The following is a 19,037-nucleotide window of genomic DNA, read 5'->3' on the forward strand; positions in this document are numbered from 1 at the left end:
TTCCGAGAGGACCCCCCGAAAGCTGCCACGGTGCCCCGTGCGCTTTCCAAGCTGCCAAAGACTCCCCCCCCCCAGGAAATGTGGGGTGCCCCACGTCCCCCCAGACCCTGGGACCACCGCAAATTGTCCTGGAGCCCCCTCCCAAGCCGCCAGGGACCCCCACCCCCGCCCCTGAGACACCCCCTCCCCCAATATTCTGGGACCCCCCTGACGCTGGGACCCCTCCCCAGCCCTGAGCCCCCCCAGCTGCCCTGGCTGTCCCGGTGGCCCGTGTCCCCCCCGGTCCCCCCAGGCGCTGGGAGTCCCCGAGCCCCCCGCCCGTCGCTGTCCCCGGCCGGGCCGCCCTGGCTCGCGCCGCGCTGCATTTCTGCGGTTCCCAACCCAAAATTGCTGGGAGTCGCCCGGCGTCGCCCTGATTCCTCCGCGGCCGCGACCTGCCGGGGGGGGACCCGGGGGGACAATCGGGGGGTGGCAGCAGGGGTGGGGCACCCCAGTGTTCGCTCCAGTGCTCCCAGTTTGCCCACAGCCCAAGGCTGAGGGTTCCTTTGTCCCTGTGTCTTGTCCCCTGAGCTCACGTGGCCAACGGGAGGTGGGGACAGGGACATGGATGAGGACAGGACAGGCTTGGGGACAGCAGCAGGGGGAGTGCAGGGACAGTGACAGGGTTGGAGACAGGAGTGGGACAGCGTTGGGGACACTTTTGGGGGCACGGGACAGGATAGCACTGTGATACGAGAACCTTGTGGACAGGACATAGTTGTGGACAGGGCTGGGGACGGAACGGGGTGAGGGCACTATCTGGAACAGGACAGGGCAGCCTTCGGGACACTGCTGGGGACAAGACAGGGTTGGGGACACTGCTAGGGACACTCTTGGGGGACAGGACAGGACCGGTGACAGTGTTGGTGCCAGTACAGGACTGTTGACAGTGTTGGTGACACTCCTGGTGTCACTGTCGGTGCCCAGGTCCCGCTGTGGCGGGTGACAGGACACTGTTGGTGACACGGTCGGTGACAGTGGCGCCCCCGCCAGGCGGCAGCAGATCCTGGGGCCCGGGGGTGGCACCGCCCCGCCGCGACCACCGGAGGGCGCCTGTGAGCACCGGGGACACTGGGGACAATGGGGACACTGGGGACAGGACCCCGTGGGGGACAGTGAGGGGTTAGTGTTTGTGCTGGGGACACGTCCCCGTGAAGGGGGTCAGTTGAGGGGGTCTCGATGGGGGGAAATGAGAGGTTAATTGGGGGTGTTAATTGGGAGAGTCCCGATGGGGCGTTTGGGGGCAGTGGGGTGCAAAAATGGGGTGTGATTTTCAGGGCCCTAACGGTGGGAGTTCCTGGAGCGGAGTCACTGGGACAAGGATCTCACTGGGAGTAACGGGGTGGGGGGGTTAAATGGGGGAGTCTAACGGGGGCAGGTCCTGCCGGGCGTCCCTCGAACCCCCAGACCCCGGGCTCAGGTCCGGTGACCTGAGGGGACAGTCCCGGTGTCCGCCCCCAGGACTGGGGCCTGTTGGGCCCTTTGTGCCCAGGTGCCACCACTGCAGGTCACTGAGGGGACACTAAGCGACCCCAATGGTCTAGGGGGACAGGGTGGGACAGGACAGGGACAGGACAGGGACAGGTTGTCCCCAAACCCCACGGAGCGCGGGGACGAGGCCGCGGGGACTTTCCGGGCTGCGGTGCGGGATATTGGGCCGAAAACGCCGGGAAACGGGAAGGTCACGGATGGGGGGGGGGGGGGGGGGGGGGGGCGGTTTTGATGCTGGAAAGTGGGACCAAAGCCATTCCGTGTCCCTTGTTGTCCCCTCCCCGGTGTCGCTGGCCGCGATCCCCTCCCGCCGCGCCCCGCCCGCCCCCAAACCGCTCGTTTTTCTATAAAATAATGGATCTTGGCCCCAAAGCCCCCAAACCCCGCAGCGCCCCCAAACTCCCCAAGCCACGTTCTCAGGACAAGGGCGGCCCGGGCTCCCCGCTGTGGCGCCCGCTGTGTCCGGACAGGGCTGGGCGATGTCGTGCCAAGGCTCTGGGGGTGTTCACTGTGCCGCGAGCTCGTGAGGACGTGTCGCAGCACCACGGCGGCTGTCGCGACAGGGCCGAGCCGGCTCGTGACATGGGACAGGGACTCAGGGAGGGAACAGCTGCACGAAACCCACGGTACCGAGGGCGAGGGGAGCCCTGGCAATGGCCGGGGAGGCCGGCCGCCTCTGAGGAAGCCTGACCCAACATGGCGCCGGCTCCGCCATTCGCCGCGTCGTCCCCCCAAGGGCGCAGAGCGGCCGCCAGCCCCGCCTCCCCGCGGCGCCCATTGGCCCGTTTGAGACCGATCGGCGCGCTCATTGAGTCCGGGCCGCGCCGCGGCTGCCGCCTCCGCGCTGGGATTGGTCGGTGCTCACGTCAATATCCGAGTCTCTCCCGCCCGGTGGCGCGGCCTGCGCAGTCGGCTGGCGCTGCGCGCTGCCAGTTACCACCATGCCCCGCCTCCCGCCCCCCATTGGCAGCCGGACACGCTCATCACGCCGCGGCCCGCGCCGCCGCGGCCGCGCCCATACGGGGTCTCCCTGCGAGCCCGCGCGGGAGCTGATTGGCTGTGCCGCCGCCCGCCCCCTCCCCCCCGCGCCCCCATTGGCCACCGCCCCGCCGCGCTCCCCCTCCCCCACGGGGCGGGGCGGCGGAGGCGGGGCCCGCCCGCCCTCCTCTCCCCCCGCGCCGCACCGCCCTCGTTTCCCATTGGCCGCGAAGCCCGTCGCTCCGCGGCCAGATCGGCGCCCATTGGCTGCGGGGGCGGCGGGGGCGGGGCGCGGGGCTGCGGCCGCGGCGCGCGGCCCCTCCCTCGGCAGCCCCTCGGCGGCACCGGCGGGTTCGGCCGCTCGCCCGCCCGCGCCCCCGCCCCGCCCCGCGCGCCCGGCCCGGCCCCGGCACCATGAGCGGTAAGGACGGGGCCGGGGCCGAGCGCCGCGCGGGGCCTCGGGCACACGCAGAGGCGGCGGCGCCCGCCCGCTCGGAGGGGCCAGAGGCGGCCCCGCCCCGCCGGGCCGGGCCCCGCCGGGCCGGGCCTCGCCGCGCCGCGCCGGGGGGACCTGCCGGGGGAGGGACCCGGGGGAGGGGGGAAGGCCTCGGGGGAGGGACCGGCGGCCGCGCCGGGCAGGGCTGGAGCGGAGGAGGGGGCGGCGGGGAGTGATGGGGAGGCCCCGAGAATCGGGGCTGGGGGCGGGGGGGGGGGCGAGATCCCGGGGGATCGGGCGCCGAGATGGCGGGGGAGGCCGTGGTGGTGGGCGGCTGCGAGCGCAGGGACCGGGGGCTTTCCCCTATTCCCGGGCAAGGCGCCCTGCGGGGGCGGATGCGGGAGCCGAGGGCGGGGGGGGCCGTGCGGCAGGGCCGTGGGAAGGTGTGAGCGGCCGGGGGCTGTTCGGCGTCCCCTCCCCAGCGTAGAGCCCGGTGACGGGTGCTGGGGGTGAGGGCAGGAGCGGGGGGCGCAGCCCCGGTGGCCGGCGGAGGATGAGGAGGCTCCTGAGCGCTGGCAGAGGAAGGATTTGGTGGGAGCTGGGGGTCGCGGGTGGGGCAGCCCCGGGCAGGGGATCCCGCGGGCCGGACCCGCGCGGGGGAATCCCGGAGCGGATCGGCGGGGCTGGGGCGGGAGGTGTGTGCCCCGGCCGGCGGGCAAGGCGAGGGGGAGGCCCGGGGAGGACCTCGCGGGGGCCAGGGAGTGTCCCGAGCGGGTGGGGAGGAGCTGGGCCCTGGAGCAGGGCCGGGTCCTCCCCCCCTGTCCCGCTGCCAGCTCCACTTTGGCAGCTCCCTGCTCTTCGCAGCCCCTTCCCGGCTGCTCCCGGAGCACATGGTCCCCCCAGAGCCGGCCCGCTGTGTCCCCTGCGGGCCCTGCCTGGCCCTCCCGAGCCTCGTGCCGCTGCCCTGCCCCAAAATGTCCTTAACCGGGGCTGTCGCTTCTCTCCTGCGCAGACCAGGAGAGCACCGAGGAGATGTCGGCTGTGAAGCCCGACAAGGGCGAAGGCGACGCCAGCAGCACGAGCAGCGCCGGCGGTGGGGAGGCCCAGGTGAGTGCGGGGAGGATTGGCTCCTTCCCGGCCCCGCTGGCTCCGGGGAAGTCGTGGCAAAGTCCAGGGCCGCGCCGAGCTGTTTGCTGGGCCCAGGCGAGCGTTTCAGCGCAGGCAGGAAGAGGAGGGTGAGCGCTGCCAAGCAGCACCCGTGGCTTCCCCTCCTCCCTGGCTCTCCTCGGAAACTCGCAGTTCCCCTGCTCCCAGTGACAGCACAGCCCCCGCTGGCCCTTCTCCAGCTCCGGGAGCCCAGGAATGACCCTCTTTCCTGGGGGTTTATTGTGCCTCAGGGCGATTCCCTGGCTTCGGGGTGGAGGAGCCCTCTCCTCTCTTGGCTTTCCCAGGCAGGCTGCCTCCCAAAAGGCTTTGCCTGTGGGTTCAGGCTGTCCTGGCCTGACAGCGCTGTGCCTGGCAGTTGTATTTTTTCCGGCTGTGGGTGGGTTTGTTCAGGAAGAAGTGTTTATCTTTTCCGATTATGCTCCTCCCTGTTTTCTCTTTTTAAGTTTTTTATTTTTGTTGTTTTGTTTCCCCGTTTTGTTTTGGTTTTTTTTTTTTCCCTCTGGGCCTGCCTCTCGGGCTGCCTTCCACCCCAGTAACTCCTCCTCTCGTCCCCAGGAGTCACAGCCATCCCCGCTGGCCCTGCTGGCAGCCACCTGCAGCCGCATCGAGTCTCCCAATGAGAACTCCAACAGCTCCCAGGGCCAGCAGGGCGGGAGCGGCGAGCTGGACCTGAACGCGGCCGCCGCCCAGCTCACCCAGTCAGCCAACGGCTGGCAGATCATCTCGGCGGGCTCCAGCACCCCCACGGGCTCCAAGGAGCCGGGCAGCAACGGCAGCAACGGCGGCGACGCCTCCAAGAGCCGCCCGGTCAGCACCGGGCCCTACGTGGTCACCTCGGCATCTGGCCTGCAGAACCAGCAGGTGCTCACGGGCCTGCCGGGCGTCATCCCCAACATCCAGTACCAGGTGATCCCCCAGTTCCAGACCATCGACGGGCAGCAGCTGCAGTTTGCCACCACCCCGGCGCAGGTGAACGTGCAGCAGGATGCCTCGGGGCAGCTGCAGATCATCCCTGGCTCCAACCAGCAGATCATCACGAGCCGTGCGGGTGGCAGCAACCTCATTGCCATGCCCAACCTGCTGCAGCAGGCCGTGCCCATCCAGGGCGTGGGGCTGGCCAACAACAGCCTTTCTGGGCAGACCCAGTACGTGGCCAACGTGCCCGTGGCCCTGAACGGCAACATCACCCTGCTGCCGGTCAACAGCGTGGCCGCCAGCCTGGCCCCCACATCCCAGACGGGCACCCTGAGCAGCTCGGGGTCGCCGGACAGCAGCTCCCAGCCGGCCACCTCGGGGGCTGCCAGCAGCTCGGGCAGCACGGCCACGTCCCAGGCCAGCTCAGGCGCCTTCTTCACCAACGCCAACAGCTACTCCACCACCACCACCACCAGTAACGTGGGTGTCATGAATTTCTCCACCAGCGCCACAGTGGGCACCAATGTGCAGGCGCAGACCCCTCAGAGGGCCAGCAGCGTCCCCAGCTCAGACTCTCTGCAGACGCCGGTGTCCGGGGTGGCCCTGCAGCCGGGGCAGCAGAAGGAGGGGGATCAGAGTCAGCAGTCACAGCAGCAGCAGCAGCAGCAGCAGATACTGATCCAGCCGCAGCTGGTTCAAGGAGGGCAGACAATCCAAGCCCTCCAGACCACCCCGCTGTCTGGCCAGACCTTTGCCACTCAAGCCATCTCACAAGACACCTTGCAGAACCTGCAGCTCCAAGCAGTGCCCAACTCCAGCCCCATCATCATCCGCACGCCCACGGTGGGCCCCAACGGGCAGGTGAGCTGGCAAACCATCCAGCTGCAGAACCTGCAGGTGCAGAACCCCCAGGCGCAGACAATCACGCTGGCCCCCATGCAGGGGGTGTCGCTGGGCCAGACGGGCAGCACCAGCACCACGCTGACCCCCATCGCCTCCCTGCCCAGCGGCACCGTCACCGTCAACGCCGCCCAGCTCTCCTCCGTGCCGGGCCTCCAGACTATTAACCTCAGTGCCTTGGGAGCGTCCGGGATCCAGGTGCACCAGCTGCAGGGGCTGCCCCTGGCCATCGCCAACGCCCCCGGTGAGTGCTCGGGTCCCCTTTCGCAGCCGGCGCGGGAAGGAGGAACGCTGGACCCTGCGGGGATGGGCTGGGTGTGGTTGGGGTCAAATGATGTCGGCAAGTGGGGTGGGGCTTGTGCTGGCCCTGCGGTGGGAGTGTGTTGGTCACCAGAAGTCGCCAAAGCTCTTTTTGGGGAGTTTAAGTCTTGAAAAGAAAGGAAAGAGGTGGCTGTGGGGGAAATGTGGAGAAAAAGGGGGGACACCAGGTTTCGTGCCACTGTCCTGCCCTGGTGGCCACCCAGGAGTCTTGGGTCAGGGCTGGGGTGAGGATCGGAGTCCAGCTCGGCTGCTTGGCTGAGCGTGTAAAGAGTCATGGCCATGAAACACAGGGATTAACTGAAAACGCCATGAAAACAAACACAGTCATGGAGCCGTGGGGAATTTCCTCACAGGGGCGGAAGAAAGGGCTCATTAAGTGTCTGGGTGCTGGCGCAGGACAGTGTGACCTCAGCGTGGCCCAGACGGTCCCGTGGGCATGGGGCACCCTGCTCAGATCCCCAGGGATCCACCCCACCATCTCCCACAGCCTGGGAAAAGCAGATATGTGAACGTGGGAGCTGAGCTGGAGCCTGCTCAGCTTCCGCCACGGAAGGGATCGGTTCTGGGAACACTCTCCACTTGCTTTTCCACTGTTTTCCTTGGTTTTTTGTTTTTCATTGGTGTGGTTTTTTTTTTTTTTTTTTTGGTTTGTTTTGTGCTCTGGCTCTGGCTAAAAGGGGCTGTTGCTGGATTTAGTCACAGTTGAGAGGCAGCAGAAAATGTTGCTCAATCCAGCCCGTGCTTCCCTCTCGCGAGAGGCGGCGGCTGCTCCCCCGGGCTTGTTTTGCAGCATTATTTTGGGCTGTTGCTACAGCAGCTTGGCTCGCAGGCAAGCCACGGGTCACTCTAGCCTCGGGATTAGCCTGATCCTTGGATTTCCCCGAGCACAGGGACCCGCGGGGGGCTCCCACGAGCCGGGGCTGGCACCCCGGGGGAGACAAGTGTCGCCTTTGTGACCCGCGGGCTGTGCAGGGTCCCCTCTGTGCCATCCCCACGCCTGGGGCGGCTCCTGCCGAGCCCGGGGCTCATTCCTGGTGTGCTCACGGGCTCCTTCCTTGTTTTGAAGGCGCTGGAGAAAGGCATGGGCGAGCCCCAGTTCCTGTATTCGTGCCTGGCTCTGCCCTCGGAGGTGGAACAGGGAGGAACGTTCTAGAGACCACCCATCCAACGCGCTCACGCTGCAAAGCCGCCTCCTCCTCCTCTTTCTCCTCCTCCTCCTCTCCTTTTTTTTAGCTCGGCAGCTCTGAGCCCTTGATCCGCGGTGAAGAATTCCCCGCCAGCGGTGGCGGCAGCAGCAGCGGGGCCTCCTGGCTCTGTCCCCAGCCCCGAGGACATGACGCTGGCACTGCCGCTGTGACACGGGGACATTTGGAATGAAAAGCCAGAGCAGGGCTCAAAGCGGTTTTCTGGGGAGCCCCAGCCTCTGGGATGGTCTGGAGGCTCCTGGGATGAAATGGGGAAAGCTGTGGCCAGGGCACAGCTTCCTGGCACCGATCCAGTGGCAGGATTTGACTCCAGGCTGGAGGAGATTTTTCTCTGGCCGTGTCCCTCAGACGTGGCAATGGGTCCTTTTGTCCCCCTCAGCCACCACCAGCTCCTCTCCAAGGGGTGCTGAGCCCCCCCTGAGTGCGTCCCTCTGGATCGGAGCTCTCCAGTGGGAATTTGAGGGAGGGGATTGTTCCCAACCCTACCCAAATCCCTGAGCATTTTCCAAGCCTCCACATGTGCTGGAACTTTCTGCTTCAGGCAAGGAGCTGGGAGGGATTTTTGGAGCAGGAAAAGCTCCTCAGCTTCCGGGAGGAGGCAGATGGAAAATGAGCCCTTGCTGGGGAAGGGACTGGAGCTGGTTTTCCTTGGATCCTGCTGTGTGTTCTGGGCTGCAGGAAGGAGGAGGTGCCCAGCCAGGGGTGTGGTGGCCCCAGCTGCCACCTGGACAGGCAGCACTGCGTGTCCTGCCCCTTCCAGAGCTCAGCTCGGCCTCCTGGGGGGTTCTGTGTCCCCTCCTGAGCCTCATGGATGCGGAGCTGTGGCTCCCAGCCCCTCGGGTCTGTTGCCAATGAGGTTTTCTCCTGTTTTTTGGCAGGGGAAAAGTCCCTTAGGGAGAAAACAACATCTGAAAAGGTCTTTAGAACTCAGAATTTTTGTTCTTCTGGGTGTGATGCAGAGCCCAGCTCTCTGTGCAGGTCTGACTCGGTGTCTGTGTTTTTTAGGGTGGCTCAAAGGCTGTTTCTTCCTCCTCCCTGGCTGGGCTGGGACAGAGCAGAGGCAGGGGCAGGTCTGTGACCACCAGGGGTGGCATGAGGGCAAACAGGACCTGTGCCAGCAGTGTCCCCGGGGAGGCCACCCCCAGAGCCAGGGAGGGGGGATTTCCTCAGCTGGCAGTGCCCCAAAACCCCTCCCAGGGCTGCTGCCAGCCCTGCCCACGTGGGTGGGCACCAGGGACCCGTGAGCTGAGGGACAGGGTCTGGGGCTCAGGTGGGGGCTGTGCCACCTCAGTGGGGTCTGAGAGCCACCTCAGTGTCACCTCAGGCCCAGGGAGGGGACATCCTGTGTGAGGGGGATGATGACGGGGATTTTGTGACATCGGGGTTTCTCTTCCTCTTTTGCCTTAGGGCAGAGGAGAGGGACTGTTCTGAGTTTGGTGTCCCTAGAGTGGCTCTGTCCCCATCTCCCTGGCAGAGCCCTGGATGTCCCCACATCCCTGTCCCAGCCCTACCTGGCTGGGGAATGAGCAGGGTAAACACGTGCCCACCAGAGAGGTCAGCACTGGAATTAAATCCCCTTGTTTTGGGGGCACTCAAGGGATAGCCCTTGTTTTGGGATGTTTGATTCCAGGCCTGGATGGAGCTGTTGGGTAAGATTGGGATTTTCTGGGCAGCACGAGCTCTCTTCCAGTTCCTTGGATGGAGGATGTGGAGGAATCGAGCAGAGGGACATCAGGACTGTCCTGAAAGGAAAATCCCCTGGTGGGTGCAGGAACCCTTGGCAACGTGTTCAGCAAACCACCCCCTATTCCCTGCTCCCACTTCATCCTTCCAGGGCCTTTCCCAGCGTCGGGCCAGTGGCACAAAGCCCTGATTGTGTCCTGTTTGCTGTTTTTTAAGGGCAGCTTTGTAGCAGGGCCTGGATGAGGCATCCACATGGCATCGAGTGTGGCGGGGAGGGGAGGACGGGCATGGACCCGCCCGTGACACGCAGCCCTTGTTTGCCTCACTGCCCCCGTGACATCACGGCACAAAACAGCAGATTGTGAAACTTCCTGCTCTAAATCCCGGCCAGGCTGGACTTTACATCCCCTCTGGATTCCTTGGCTGACCCTGTCATTACTGGGGACGGACACGAATCCCCGGAGACCCCAAGGTTTGCCTGGGAAGAAAGGGAGCGATCCCGGCAGAGCCTGTGTTGTCACAGCTTTCTTGGGGTGAGGTTGCGCCCCACAGAAAGTCCCCGTGGGGGACACCGTGTGGGTCTCTGTGGGGTGGCCCAGCTCCTCCTCCTTTTGCTCTCCCTGCTGCTGCTCCAGGCCAGGCTCAGCGGGGCTGGGAAGGGTTGGCGGCCGCGCCGGTCGGACGGGTCGGGTGCGTGGCACCCACCCCATGACTCCTCCCGGGAGAGGTCTCGGCTCCAGAGCCGTCTGCCAGGCCCTGATCTGCCTCTCCCTTTTATCTGGGCCAGCCCCAGCCCTGCTGGAGCCCCGTCCTTATCACCCCACACAGGAGACACATCCTGGCTCCCGGGTTTGGGGGAGTTTCCGTGTGGCTCCTTTCCAGAGTGTCAGCTCCCACCTTAGCATGGCTGGCAGCGTCCAGACGGCTCCTCATCCCCTCCCGCCCCATCCCAGGAGGCCTGGGTTAGATCCTGGTAGTGATACAGGCATCAGTTCCTCCTTGAGATTAAAAACTTGGGATTTGTGTCCTGGGAAAGCATCTGCCCTTGACTGCGGTGGGGAGAGGTGCACAGAGGTCTGGATGAGGTGGGAGATGGCTGCTGCGGTTCCCTGCCTTGGGAATTGCCCTTCCCTGTCTCATCCAGGTATTTTCCTCCTTCCACAGCCCTCACACAGGGATTTCTGCATGTCAGGGGGGGCTTTGGTGGGACCTGCCTGTGCTGCAGGGGGAGGTGCTCAGGTTGCTCTCACCCCAGCAAAGGCAAGGCAGGACCGGAGACTGTCCTGGTTCTGTGGCAATTCAGACGGGAATTTAAAGGGTAGAGGGGCTCTGTCAGTCAGTCTGCAGCATAACAGAGGCATTTGGCAAATCCTGGGGGATTCAGGGATCTGGCAAAGGCGATGATGAGGTGATTCCCTGCCTCAGCTCTGTCCCCTTTTACAGCCCACCTCACTCACTCCGTCGGCTCCATCCCGATTTATCCCCTCTCCAAAGGAAGTGTTGCTCATCCTGATGCACAGAAACCTCCAGCAATTACAGGAGCTACCCAAGGAGTGGCTTCTGGAGGCATCAGAGTCCAAATTAAAGCCCAGTTACTCACTGGGCTGCAGACTTCCAGCCTGCCCCATCCCCTGGTTCCCTCTCCACTGCCCCAGTCTCCAAGGAATTGCTGAGCCAGAGCTTGGCTCATTTACATGGATGAGCTCCTGGTGCAGATTAACTCATTTTGCAAACCAGGGAGGGAATCAGATAGGGAAAAAACCAAGGGAGCGTCATTCCAAAGCCACCTTGTCCCTTTGTGCAGCTCTTTGGTGTGTCTGGAGCAGCTGAGGTTTGTTCTGGGCAGGGCAGTGACCCCAAAAACCAGGCAGGAAATGGGGAGAACTCGAGTTGTGAGTTAGCAGCTGTGGATTTTGGAGGTATTTTCAGAAACACACCCTGAGAGGTTGGGGCTGCATGTCCCCAGGTTTTGCTTTTCTTTCTTTTCACATGAAAACTTCCTCGTGCCTGAAGCCACGTCGTGCCTTGTGCCAGCTCTCCCCCCTCACTCTCTGCTGCCTCTGCCCAGGCACAGCTGCCAGAGGTGCAGAGTTTGCATAATCAGCCCCAGTTTGTTGGTTTTGGGTTTTATTTCCAGCTCTTCCCCTAAAAATGAACACGGGGTCTGTTCCCCTGCTTGAGGTCGGCCAGGGTGGGTGTGAGCTCCTCTGTCTTCCCCACCGGGCATTTCTCACCTCCTGGTAGTTTGCTAAATAAAGCAAAGAAACCCCAGCTTTTTCCTGCACAAGGAGCACCTTGTCTGCAGAGAATTGCCAAGCCAAGATTCCAGGGCTTGGGGTTTTTTAGTGGGACATCAGAAACTGCCCCGTTCCTGGGGGGTCTCCGATGTCGCTGGTGGAGCAGGGCCAGGGGCAGCTCCCCTCTCCTGCCTTCCCCAAATCCCTCTTTCTCCCCAGCCTTTTTTCAAGGATTAAATCCCCTCTTGCTCCATTAATAATATATTTTCCCAGGGCTTTGCTGACCTGGGTGTGGAGCCTCCAGGGAAGTTTTAGTCTTAGCAGGGACGTGTATTAGTGGGGATAATAAGCATGATTTATCCTCTCTGCCCACTTTTCCCCTGAACTGGTCATATCCCAGAGACTTCAGAGCTCCGGCTTGGGGTGGGATGATCCTTCAGGTCCGGGATCTGCTGCCCTGCATTTATGCCCCTCTGAGGGGCGGCCACAGATCTCAGCAGCAGGATTTGGGTTTGTTCCCTCCGCACCAAAAGCCCAGGAAACGCCCCGTGGGCTTTTGCCTCTTGGAGGATTGAAGCCATTCCAAGGCATCCTGGCTGTGATTCTCCCCTTCCCTGGTGTACTTTTCAGGAGACAACTTATGTTTTATCCTGGTTTGGGGTTTTTTGAGGGAAGTTGTGGTTTTTCTCCTGCTTTTTTTTCTTTTTCTTTTTTTTTTTTTTTCTCTTCTATTTTTCTTGTGGCTTTTTTTTTTTTTTTTTTTATTCCCAGCAGCTCTTCCCATCCGGGGAAATCTCTAATCCGTGGCTGGAGCACAAAGCTCTCAGCACTGGCTTAGGAAGCTTAAAAGCCCCTCCCAGGATCCCCCCGTGCGGAGCTGTGACTGCAGACACGTCACAGAGCTGCAGGGAGGGATTGGGAAGCTCCTGAAATCCTCAGCTTCACAGGGAGCCCAGGAATGTGGCACCGAGGGGCGGGCTTCAAAACGTGTCACCTTTGGAGGGGACAATGTCCTCCTCCAGGCCTGGCTGGGACAGCATTCCCAGGGGTCGGTGCCAGGCTGGATGCAGGGACCCTCAGGATATCTGGGGTTTATGGGGCCAGGTGACAGCCCCAGGTGACAGCCCCTGGTGACATCCTGGCTGCTCCTGCCCTGTGCCCCCTGTGACAGGGTCAGGCTCTGCTCCTGGGGGCTGCTCAGAGCTCTGGGTGTCCTCACAGACCAGCACTGCCCATTCCCAGGGAGCCTGGATCCCTGTGGGGTCAGGGGCACAAACCTCTCAGTCTGCTCCTGCCTCTTCTCCCAGGCGACAGGACGTGGGCAAACAGCCTCAGACTGTGCTGGGAAGCTTTAGCTTGGATTTTAGAGGAGATTTCTTCACTTTCATGGTGGCTTTTATGCTTTCCTGAGCCCCAGGGACCTGTTCTGTGCCTCCTGTCCCTGCTGAGCGTGGGTCTGGCTGCTCCATGGAGCTTTGCCCAGGCACCACTGACGCCTGCTGGCACCAGCACCACCAGGGACTGGGGAAGTTGTTCCTGCCAGGAATTCTTCCTCATTCCCAGTGCCGTCTCCAGGCTGTGAAACTCCCTCCTGGCACCTCTAGGAGCACCCAGCCTGCTCCTCACAGGGGATTTGAATTTTATCGTTCTTCAGCCCCATTGGCTCCTGCCTCAGAGCTCCTAGGTGGAAAACAGGGATTGTAAAGGAAATTTCCCTGCTTGGCCAAGGTACTGGTCTCAGCAGGGCTTCCCGGAAGGATCGTGGGTTTGGGAATGCCAGCTTTGGCAAGGGCAGCTTCCCAAGTCCTGGGCAGAGGGGATGCAGTGAGTGACCAGTAGCCCCCAGACACCCTCACCGACCTTCCTGTCACCTCAGCCTCACTGGGGCTGCTGGAAACAGCACCAGGACAAGTGCCAGATGGGTTTTTGGGAATCATTCCCTCCTGGAGCTTCATTTCCCAGCCTTGGGAGAGCATCCCTGGAATGAGATAAAACCCCGGGTGTGCTTTGTCTCAAACCTGCCACATTCAGGTGGCAGCATGTCCTTCCCATGAGGAAATTGGTGTGAAAAAGGTGGGTTTGGGGCTGGAATCACAGCCCATGGCCAGCCGAGGTTGTGGCAGTGCCTCCGGAAGCGGCTCCACTGCTGATCTGCCAGGAGATCCTTTGGCATCTGTTAATTGCAGATGAAAAGGGATCGCTCAGCCCCTGCCATCCCCAGGGCTGCTCCAGCTCTGCCACAGGGACACGGTGGAGCCAGGAGGGGAAATGTCCCAGGGTGGGAATGGGATCAGGGAAGGGATGAGAGGAGTGAGGCAGCGGTGAGCAGGGAAAGGCTTCTACCCCACCAACCCCCCAGGGTGGCTTCTGTTCATTGGGAGTTCTCCCTGTGCTCCCCTGGCTCCTGGGAGTGGGGAATTGCTCCTGGGGAGGGTCAGGGATTGGCTTCAACAGCAACTCCTGAGGATTTCCCACCTTTTTATGTCTTTATCCAGCTCTGCAATGGGGATAATGTGGTGTCACTGAAGGATGCTGCTCTTCCAGCCTGCTTTATTTACCCTGGTGCAACCCGAGCTGGAATTCTGCTGGAATTTTGCTGGAACTCTGCTGGAATAGCTGCACTAGTTGGCAGGGGCTGTTTCTTGGGAGAGATGCAGCTCTTCCCTCTGCCCTGGAAATAAATTAAAGGCCTGGATCTAAACGGGGGAAATGTAGGAGGTCCAGGGGCTGGGGAGGTGGGGGAGAGCCCCAGGCTGGAGAGAATGTCAGGAAAGCCGAAAGAAAAGGGTGGGATCCACAGCTCCATCCGTCAGAGGAGAGCCTCCTTTGCAGGTGAGGAAGCTGTCCTAAGCTCCCGTGTTCTCTTGCAGGTGAGCACGGGGCCCAGCTGGGGCTGCACAGCGGCAGCGGAGACGGGCTGGGGGACGAGAGCGCGACTGTGGAGGAGGGGGAGACCAGCCCCGACCCCCAGCCCCAGCAGGGCCGGAAAACACGGAGGGAAGCTTGCACCTGTCCCTACTGCAAGGAAGGAGAGGGCAGGTGAGGCTGCTGCCCACGGCTCTGGCACCAGGAGCACCCTGGCACCCCCAAAGTGGAATTATGGAATTCTGTGGAATTATTTGGGGTAGGAAGGGTCCCTCAGATCATCACGCTCAGCTGTTCTCCCAGCTCTGGCAAGGCCACCCATGTCCCCAAGTGCCATATCCACGTGGCCACCTGAGCACCCCCAGGTCCTTTCCCACCTTTCCAGCCCCAATTCCTCATGCCTGGAGTGTCCCATGGGGCTGTTGTGACCCCAGGACTTGGCTCTCAGCCTGGCTGAACCTCACCCCAAACCCACCAACTGGGGTCCAACCAAACCCAATCCAGCAGATCCACACCCCCCAGTCTGTGTCACCTGCACACCGAGATCCCCTTGGGTTTAACCCTTCCCTTCTCGCAGGAGCTCTGGGGACCCAGGGAAGAAGAAGCAGCACATCTGCCACGTGCCGGGCTGCGGGAAGGTGTACGGGAAGACCTCGCACCTGCGGGCACACCTGAGGTGGCACACAGGGGAGAGGCCCTTCATCTGCACCTGGGTGCTGTGCGGGAAGCGCTTCACCCGCTCCGACGAGCTGCAGCGGCACAAGCGCACGCACACAGGTAGGGCCAGGAAACCCTGGGAGCTCCTTGGGGTGTGGTGCTGCGCGGGGCAGCCTCAGGGATCCGTCCCTGAGCCTGACATTCCAACGTCTTGGAGCGTTGGCCTCGAGCTCTTGGGGCCGAGGGCCTCTCCAGGGCCTGTGTTCTCAAGGGGAGGAACTTTTCCCAAGATCCCAGCCTTTTCTTAAAATTCCAACATCTTGGAGCATCGGGCTCTTGGGGCTGAGAGCCTCTCCAGAGCCTGTGTTCTCAAGGGGAGGAACCTTTCCCAAGACCCTACCCTTTTCCCAAAATTCCAACGTGTTGGAGCGTTGGCCTTGAGGTCTTTGCTCCGGGGCCTGACCCCTCTGGAGGGCAGGAACCTCTTCCCAAACCCCACCCTTTTCCCCCGATCCTCCTTCCCTTCTCCACCCCGTTCCCACCATCCCTCACCCCGCTCTCGCTTTCCCCCAGGGGAGAAGAAGTTCGCCTGCCCGGAGTGCCCCAAACGCTTCATGCGCAGCGACCACCTCTCCAAGCACATCAAGACCCACCAGAACAAGAAGGGAGGCGCCACCAACGTGGCCATGAACGTCTCGGCCGTCCCCATGGACACGGCGGCCTCGGCCGAGGGCAACGGCGGCGCCACGCCCTCGGCGCTGATCGCCACCAACATGGTGGCCATGGAGGCCATCTGCCCCGAGGGCATCGCCCGCCTGGCCAGCAGCGGCATCAACGTCATGCAGGTGGCCGACCTGCAGTCCATCAACATCAGCGGCAACGGCTTCTGAGCCCCTCCAGCACTAACCCAGCCCGGCACCGCTGCCATCTCCTCTCCAAGGCCAGAGCTATATATATATATTTTTTAATTTCGGCTTGATTATTTTTTCTTTCTTTTTTCTTTTTTTTTTTTTTTTTTTTTTTATTTTGTCCCTTTTGCCTCCCTTCCCCGCCCCGCCCTGCCCTGCTGGAGGTTCCTTGGTGTTATCACGCCTTGGTCCTTTCAGGAAAAAAAAAAAAAAAAAAAAAAAAAAAGACAAAAAAAAAGACAAACCCCCCCCAACGACAGAAATACCAACAAAACAACACAAAAAAAAAAAAAAAGAAAAAAAACACAAAAAAAAAAAAAAAAGAAGAGGAAAGATTCTATATTATTATTATATATATAAAAATATGTGTTCGTTTGAGAGAGGAGAGATGTTGCTGCGACCATGGCGTGGTCCCTTTGATGCCTTATCCTGGAGCAGGTGGGCCCCTCGGGGGCGCGTTGGACGATGCCCGAGCTCTCCTTCCCTTCCCTCTCCCCATTCCCCAAATCCCAAACCCCCCTCCTGTCCTTCCCCGGGCTGTCGGACGCTTTGAGGTGATTCTGTAACTCCTTTGGCATTCTCGGGGGGAGATCCCGCTGGATTTTTCACCCTTGGACTCCCACTGCCCTCCCCTGCCTTGGCAGGTGTTTTATTAATTTTTTTTCTTGGATCTTGGTTTTTTCCAGCCATTTTCTTGGCAAGGCTCCCTGTCCCGTGGGAGTGGAGCTGCTCCATGGGAAGGTCGTGGACAGAGGGGCTGGGACACAGCCCTGGGGCGGGACAACTGGAACCTCCTCGGGGGGAAAAGTTGTTGTTTTTTTTTTTTATTACAGCCAGTGTTGGAATTAATAATAATAGTAATAATCGGGAAAAAAGAGAATCTGCGGAGCTCAGCTGGTCTGGAGTGAGGGGAGGCACCGCAGGGACTGGAGGGACACTCGGGGGTTTTGTTGTGGCACCGCTGGAGGTGGCTCCTGAAAAAAAAAAGAAAGGGTGTTGGAAATAGGGACAGCTTGGAGAAAAAAAAACAAAAAAAAAACAGGAAGGGTTTTCCAGGATCCTGCTCTTCCCGCCGTGGGAGGGTTCGGTCCTTTCCGTTCTTCCTCCCACACCCTCCTCTTCCTGCCCCAGACACGTCACGGCTGCCCTCCCCGGGTCCCTTCCCAAATCGGGGTGTGGGTCCCCCAAAAGGGGGAAATCGGGGATTGTTCCCAGGCAGCAGCTTTGGGGTGAGCCCAGCAGGGTCTGAGCAGGGTTGGGGGCCCTGGGAATGAGCCCGGGGTGTGGATCTGAGGAAGAGGAGCTGAGCTCAGGGGGGGATGGAGCTGGCCAAGAACTTCCCTACTCCCATTTTGGGGTCGGGGCATGACCCCCTCTCCCTCCGGAGAGGTGCAGAGGGGAGCCCCTGCCCCGGATCACCACTGATCCACGAATCCCACCTGCCCTGGGCCATTCCCACAGGTAAAGGGGGTGTTTTCCCCTGCCAGGGCCCCTGGAGAGCAGCCACCCCACTCCACCAGCCGGTGCTTTCCACTCTGGACATCCCCCCACCCTCCCGCTCCCCATTTCCTGGGAGAAGCTCCAGCAGAGCTTCGGGGCAGAATCCCTGGGGAAAGCCTCTGGAGAGGATCTGAACCAGCTGCCCCATCTCCATCCCTGAGCTTTTCCACACCCGGGAGCTCCGGGAGCCAGCGGGAAGCGGGAATCTTGTTTTGATTTGGGTTTTTTTTGTAAAAAAACACACAAAAAAAAAGGAAAGGCAGCAGAAGCTCCCCGGGGAGGGGGTGCAGGGCCCGGCCCCCCCAGCCCCCCCCCGGCTCTCTCTCTCGATATCTATTTTTGCATTTGTATATTTTTATATAGGAAACTTTAAGCATTTGTATTTTAATAACCCTGTGAAGCACTATGAGCTCCCCCCACCCCAAAACCCACAAAAGATTGGGACAAAAAACAGGTTTCTTTATTTAATGGTCGATTTGATGATTTTGCCCCCACCCCGAGCCCAACTCCGTCCCCAGCGGGGATCAAGTGCCAAACCCGATCCCGGATCCGCTGTTGGGATGTCCCCGGTGTCCCTTCCCCGTGGATTGTCCCCGAAGGAGCTTTTGGCTTTCCTATGGAAACGCAGCCGGGAGGGAGGGGGACACCCCAGGGACCCCCGGGGGGGGGCTCTGGGCTGCTCCCCTGTGGTGTTTTGGGGGGGATCGGAGCATTTTGGGGGAAATCGGAGCATTATTTTAAGGTGAAATCAGAGCATTTGCGTGGGGTTTCACACCACCAGCATTGCTCCCAGTGCCGGGGGGCAGCTGGGTCCCACCACCCCCATTTTGGCTCTGTTGGCACCAGGGTCCCCACCCCAAACCCCCCCAGCAGCCCCCAAATTCCTCCCAGCCATTCCCGGGACACAAAACACAAACGTGCCTTGACAAGGGGGTGACAGGCTGGGGATGAGCCCCCCCTGCTCCCCTCCAGCCCCCCACGCCCCACAGAGGGTTTGGGGGGGCTCTGGGGGCTGTCCCCGAGGCTGCCCCTGTCTCCCAGCTTTAATCCACTGTCATCCCTTCATTCCAGGGGGCCAGGGCCGGTTCTCTATGCAGCAGGGGGGTCCGGGGGGGGTCCAGCCCCCCCAAACTGGCAATAATTCTCTCCCTGTTTGATCTTGTCCCGTCTCTGTTCTGTTTTAATTTGGGGAAGGGGAGGGGAGGGGGGACTGGTTTTTAAAAATCTGGTGGCTGATGTCATAAACCTCCCTCCTCAAAGGCGATTTTTTGGGGAGGGGGAGTGGTGGATGATTTTTTTTTGGGGGTCCCAAAGTGCTATTTTTTTGTACAAAAAAAACTTAGATGAAACTGTTAGTTTTGGGGGGCTCCTTTGTAAATGGGGAACGACGAGTTCTTTTTGTAATAAACACGAGTCGCTGGCGTTGTCTGGAAGTCTGCAGGGGCATCCCTTTGGGGGGCACAGCTGGTTTTTGGGGGGGGTGGCAGGAGTGCCGTCAGTCCCGGTGGGGACAGGGGACACTGAGCTCCATTTGGGGGCTCAGTTTTTGGAGGCCAGAGTGGCACCAGAGAGGGCTGGGGACACTGAGCTCCGTTTGGGTGACGCAGGGCAGGGGGCCAGGCCTGGCTGCCCCCCCGGACACCCTGGCTCTCTCCTCCCTGATGCGGGGGCAGCACCTTCCTCCTCCTCCTCCTCCTCCTCCTTCTCCTTCTCTTCCTCCTGCTGCTCGGCTCCT

The 19,037-nt window shown here is 61.5% G+C and overlaps 1 protein-coding gene across 2 annotated transcripts; it reads left to right on the top strand.

Moving 5' to 3' along the window:
• The first annotated feature begins 2,822 nt into the window (after positions 1 to 2,822).
• SP1 (Sp1 transcription factor) lies at positions 2,823 to 18,735 on the top strand. Of its 2 annotated transcripts, none has more exons than XM_066337505.1 (6): positions 2,823 to 2,929; positions 3,957 to 4,051; positions 4,667 to 6,170; positions 14,243 to 14,411; positions 14,815 to 15,014; positions 15,468 to 18,735. In XM_066337505.1, exons 1-6 carry the CDS (start codon positions 2,923 to 2,925, stop codon positions 15,782 to 15,784), a joined length of 2,292 nt encoding a protein of 763 aa, XP_066193602.1. In that variant the 5' UTR covers positions 2,823 to 2,922; the 3' UTR covers positions 15,785 to 18,735. The 2 variants fall into 2 exon arrangements, with proteins under 2 accessions (XP_066193602.1, XP_066193603.1); XM_066337506.1 differs by lacking the exon at positions 2,823 to 2,929 and adding an exon at positions 3,377 to 3,535.
• The last annotated feature ends 302 nt before the right edge of the window (positions 18,736 to 19,037 follow it).

This window comes from Sylvia atricapilla, chromosome 29 (genome assembly GCF_009819655.1).
Source record: "Sylvia atricapilla isolate bSylAtr1 chromosome 29, bSylAtr1.pri, whole genome shotgun sequence".
Lineage (NCBI taxonomy): Eukaryota > Metazoa > Chordata > Aves > Passeriformes > Sylviidae > Sylvia > Sylvia atricapilla.

Coding starts and splice junctions, on each gene's coding strand:
- SP1 (XM_066337505.1), top strand. Junction 4,052..4,666: donor CCGGCGGTGGGGAGGCCCAG/GTGAGTGCGGGG, acceptor TCTCGTCCCCAG/GAGTCACAGCCATCCCCGCT. Junction 6,171..14,242: donor GGCCATCGCCAACGCCCCCG/GTGAGTGCTCGG, acceptor GTTCTCTTGCAG/GTGAGCACGGGGCCCAGCTG.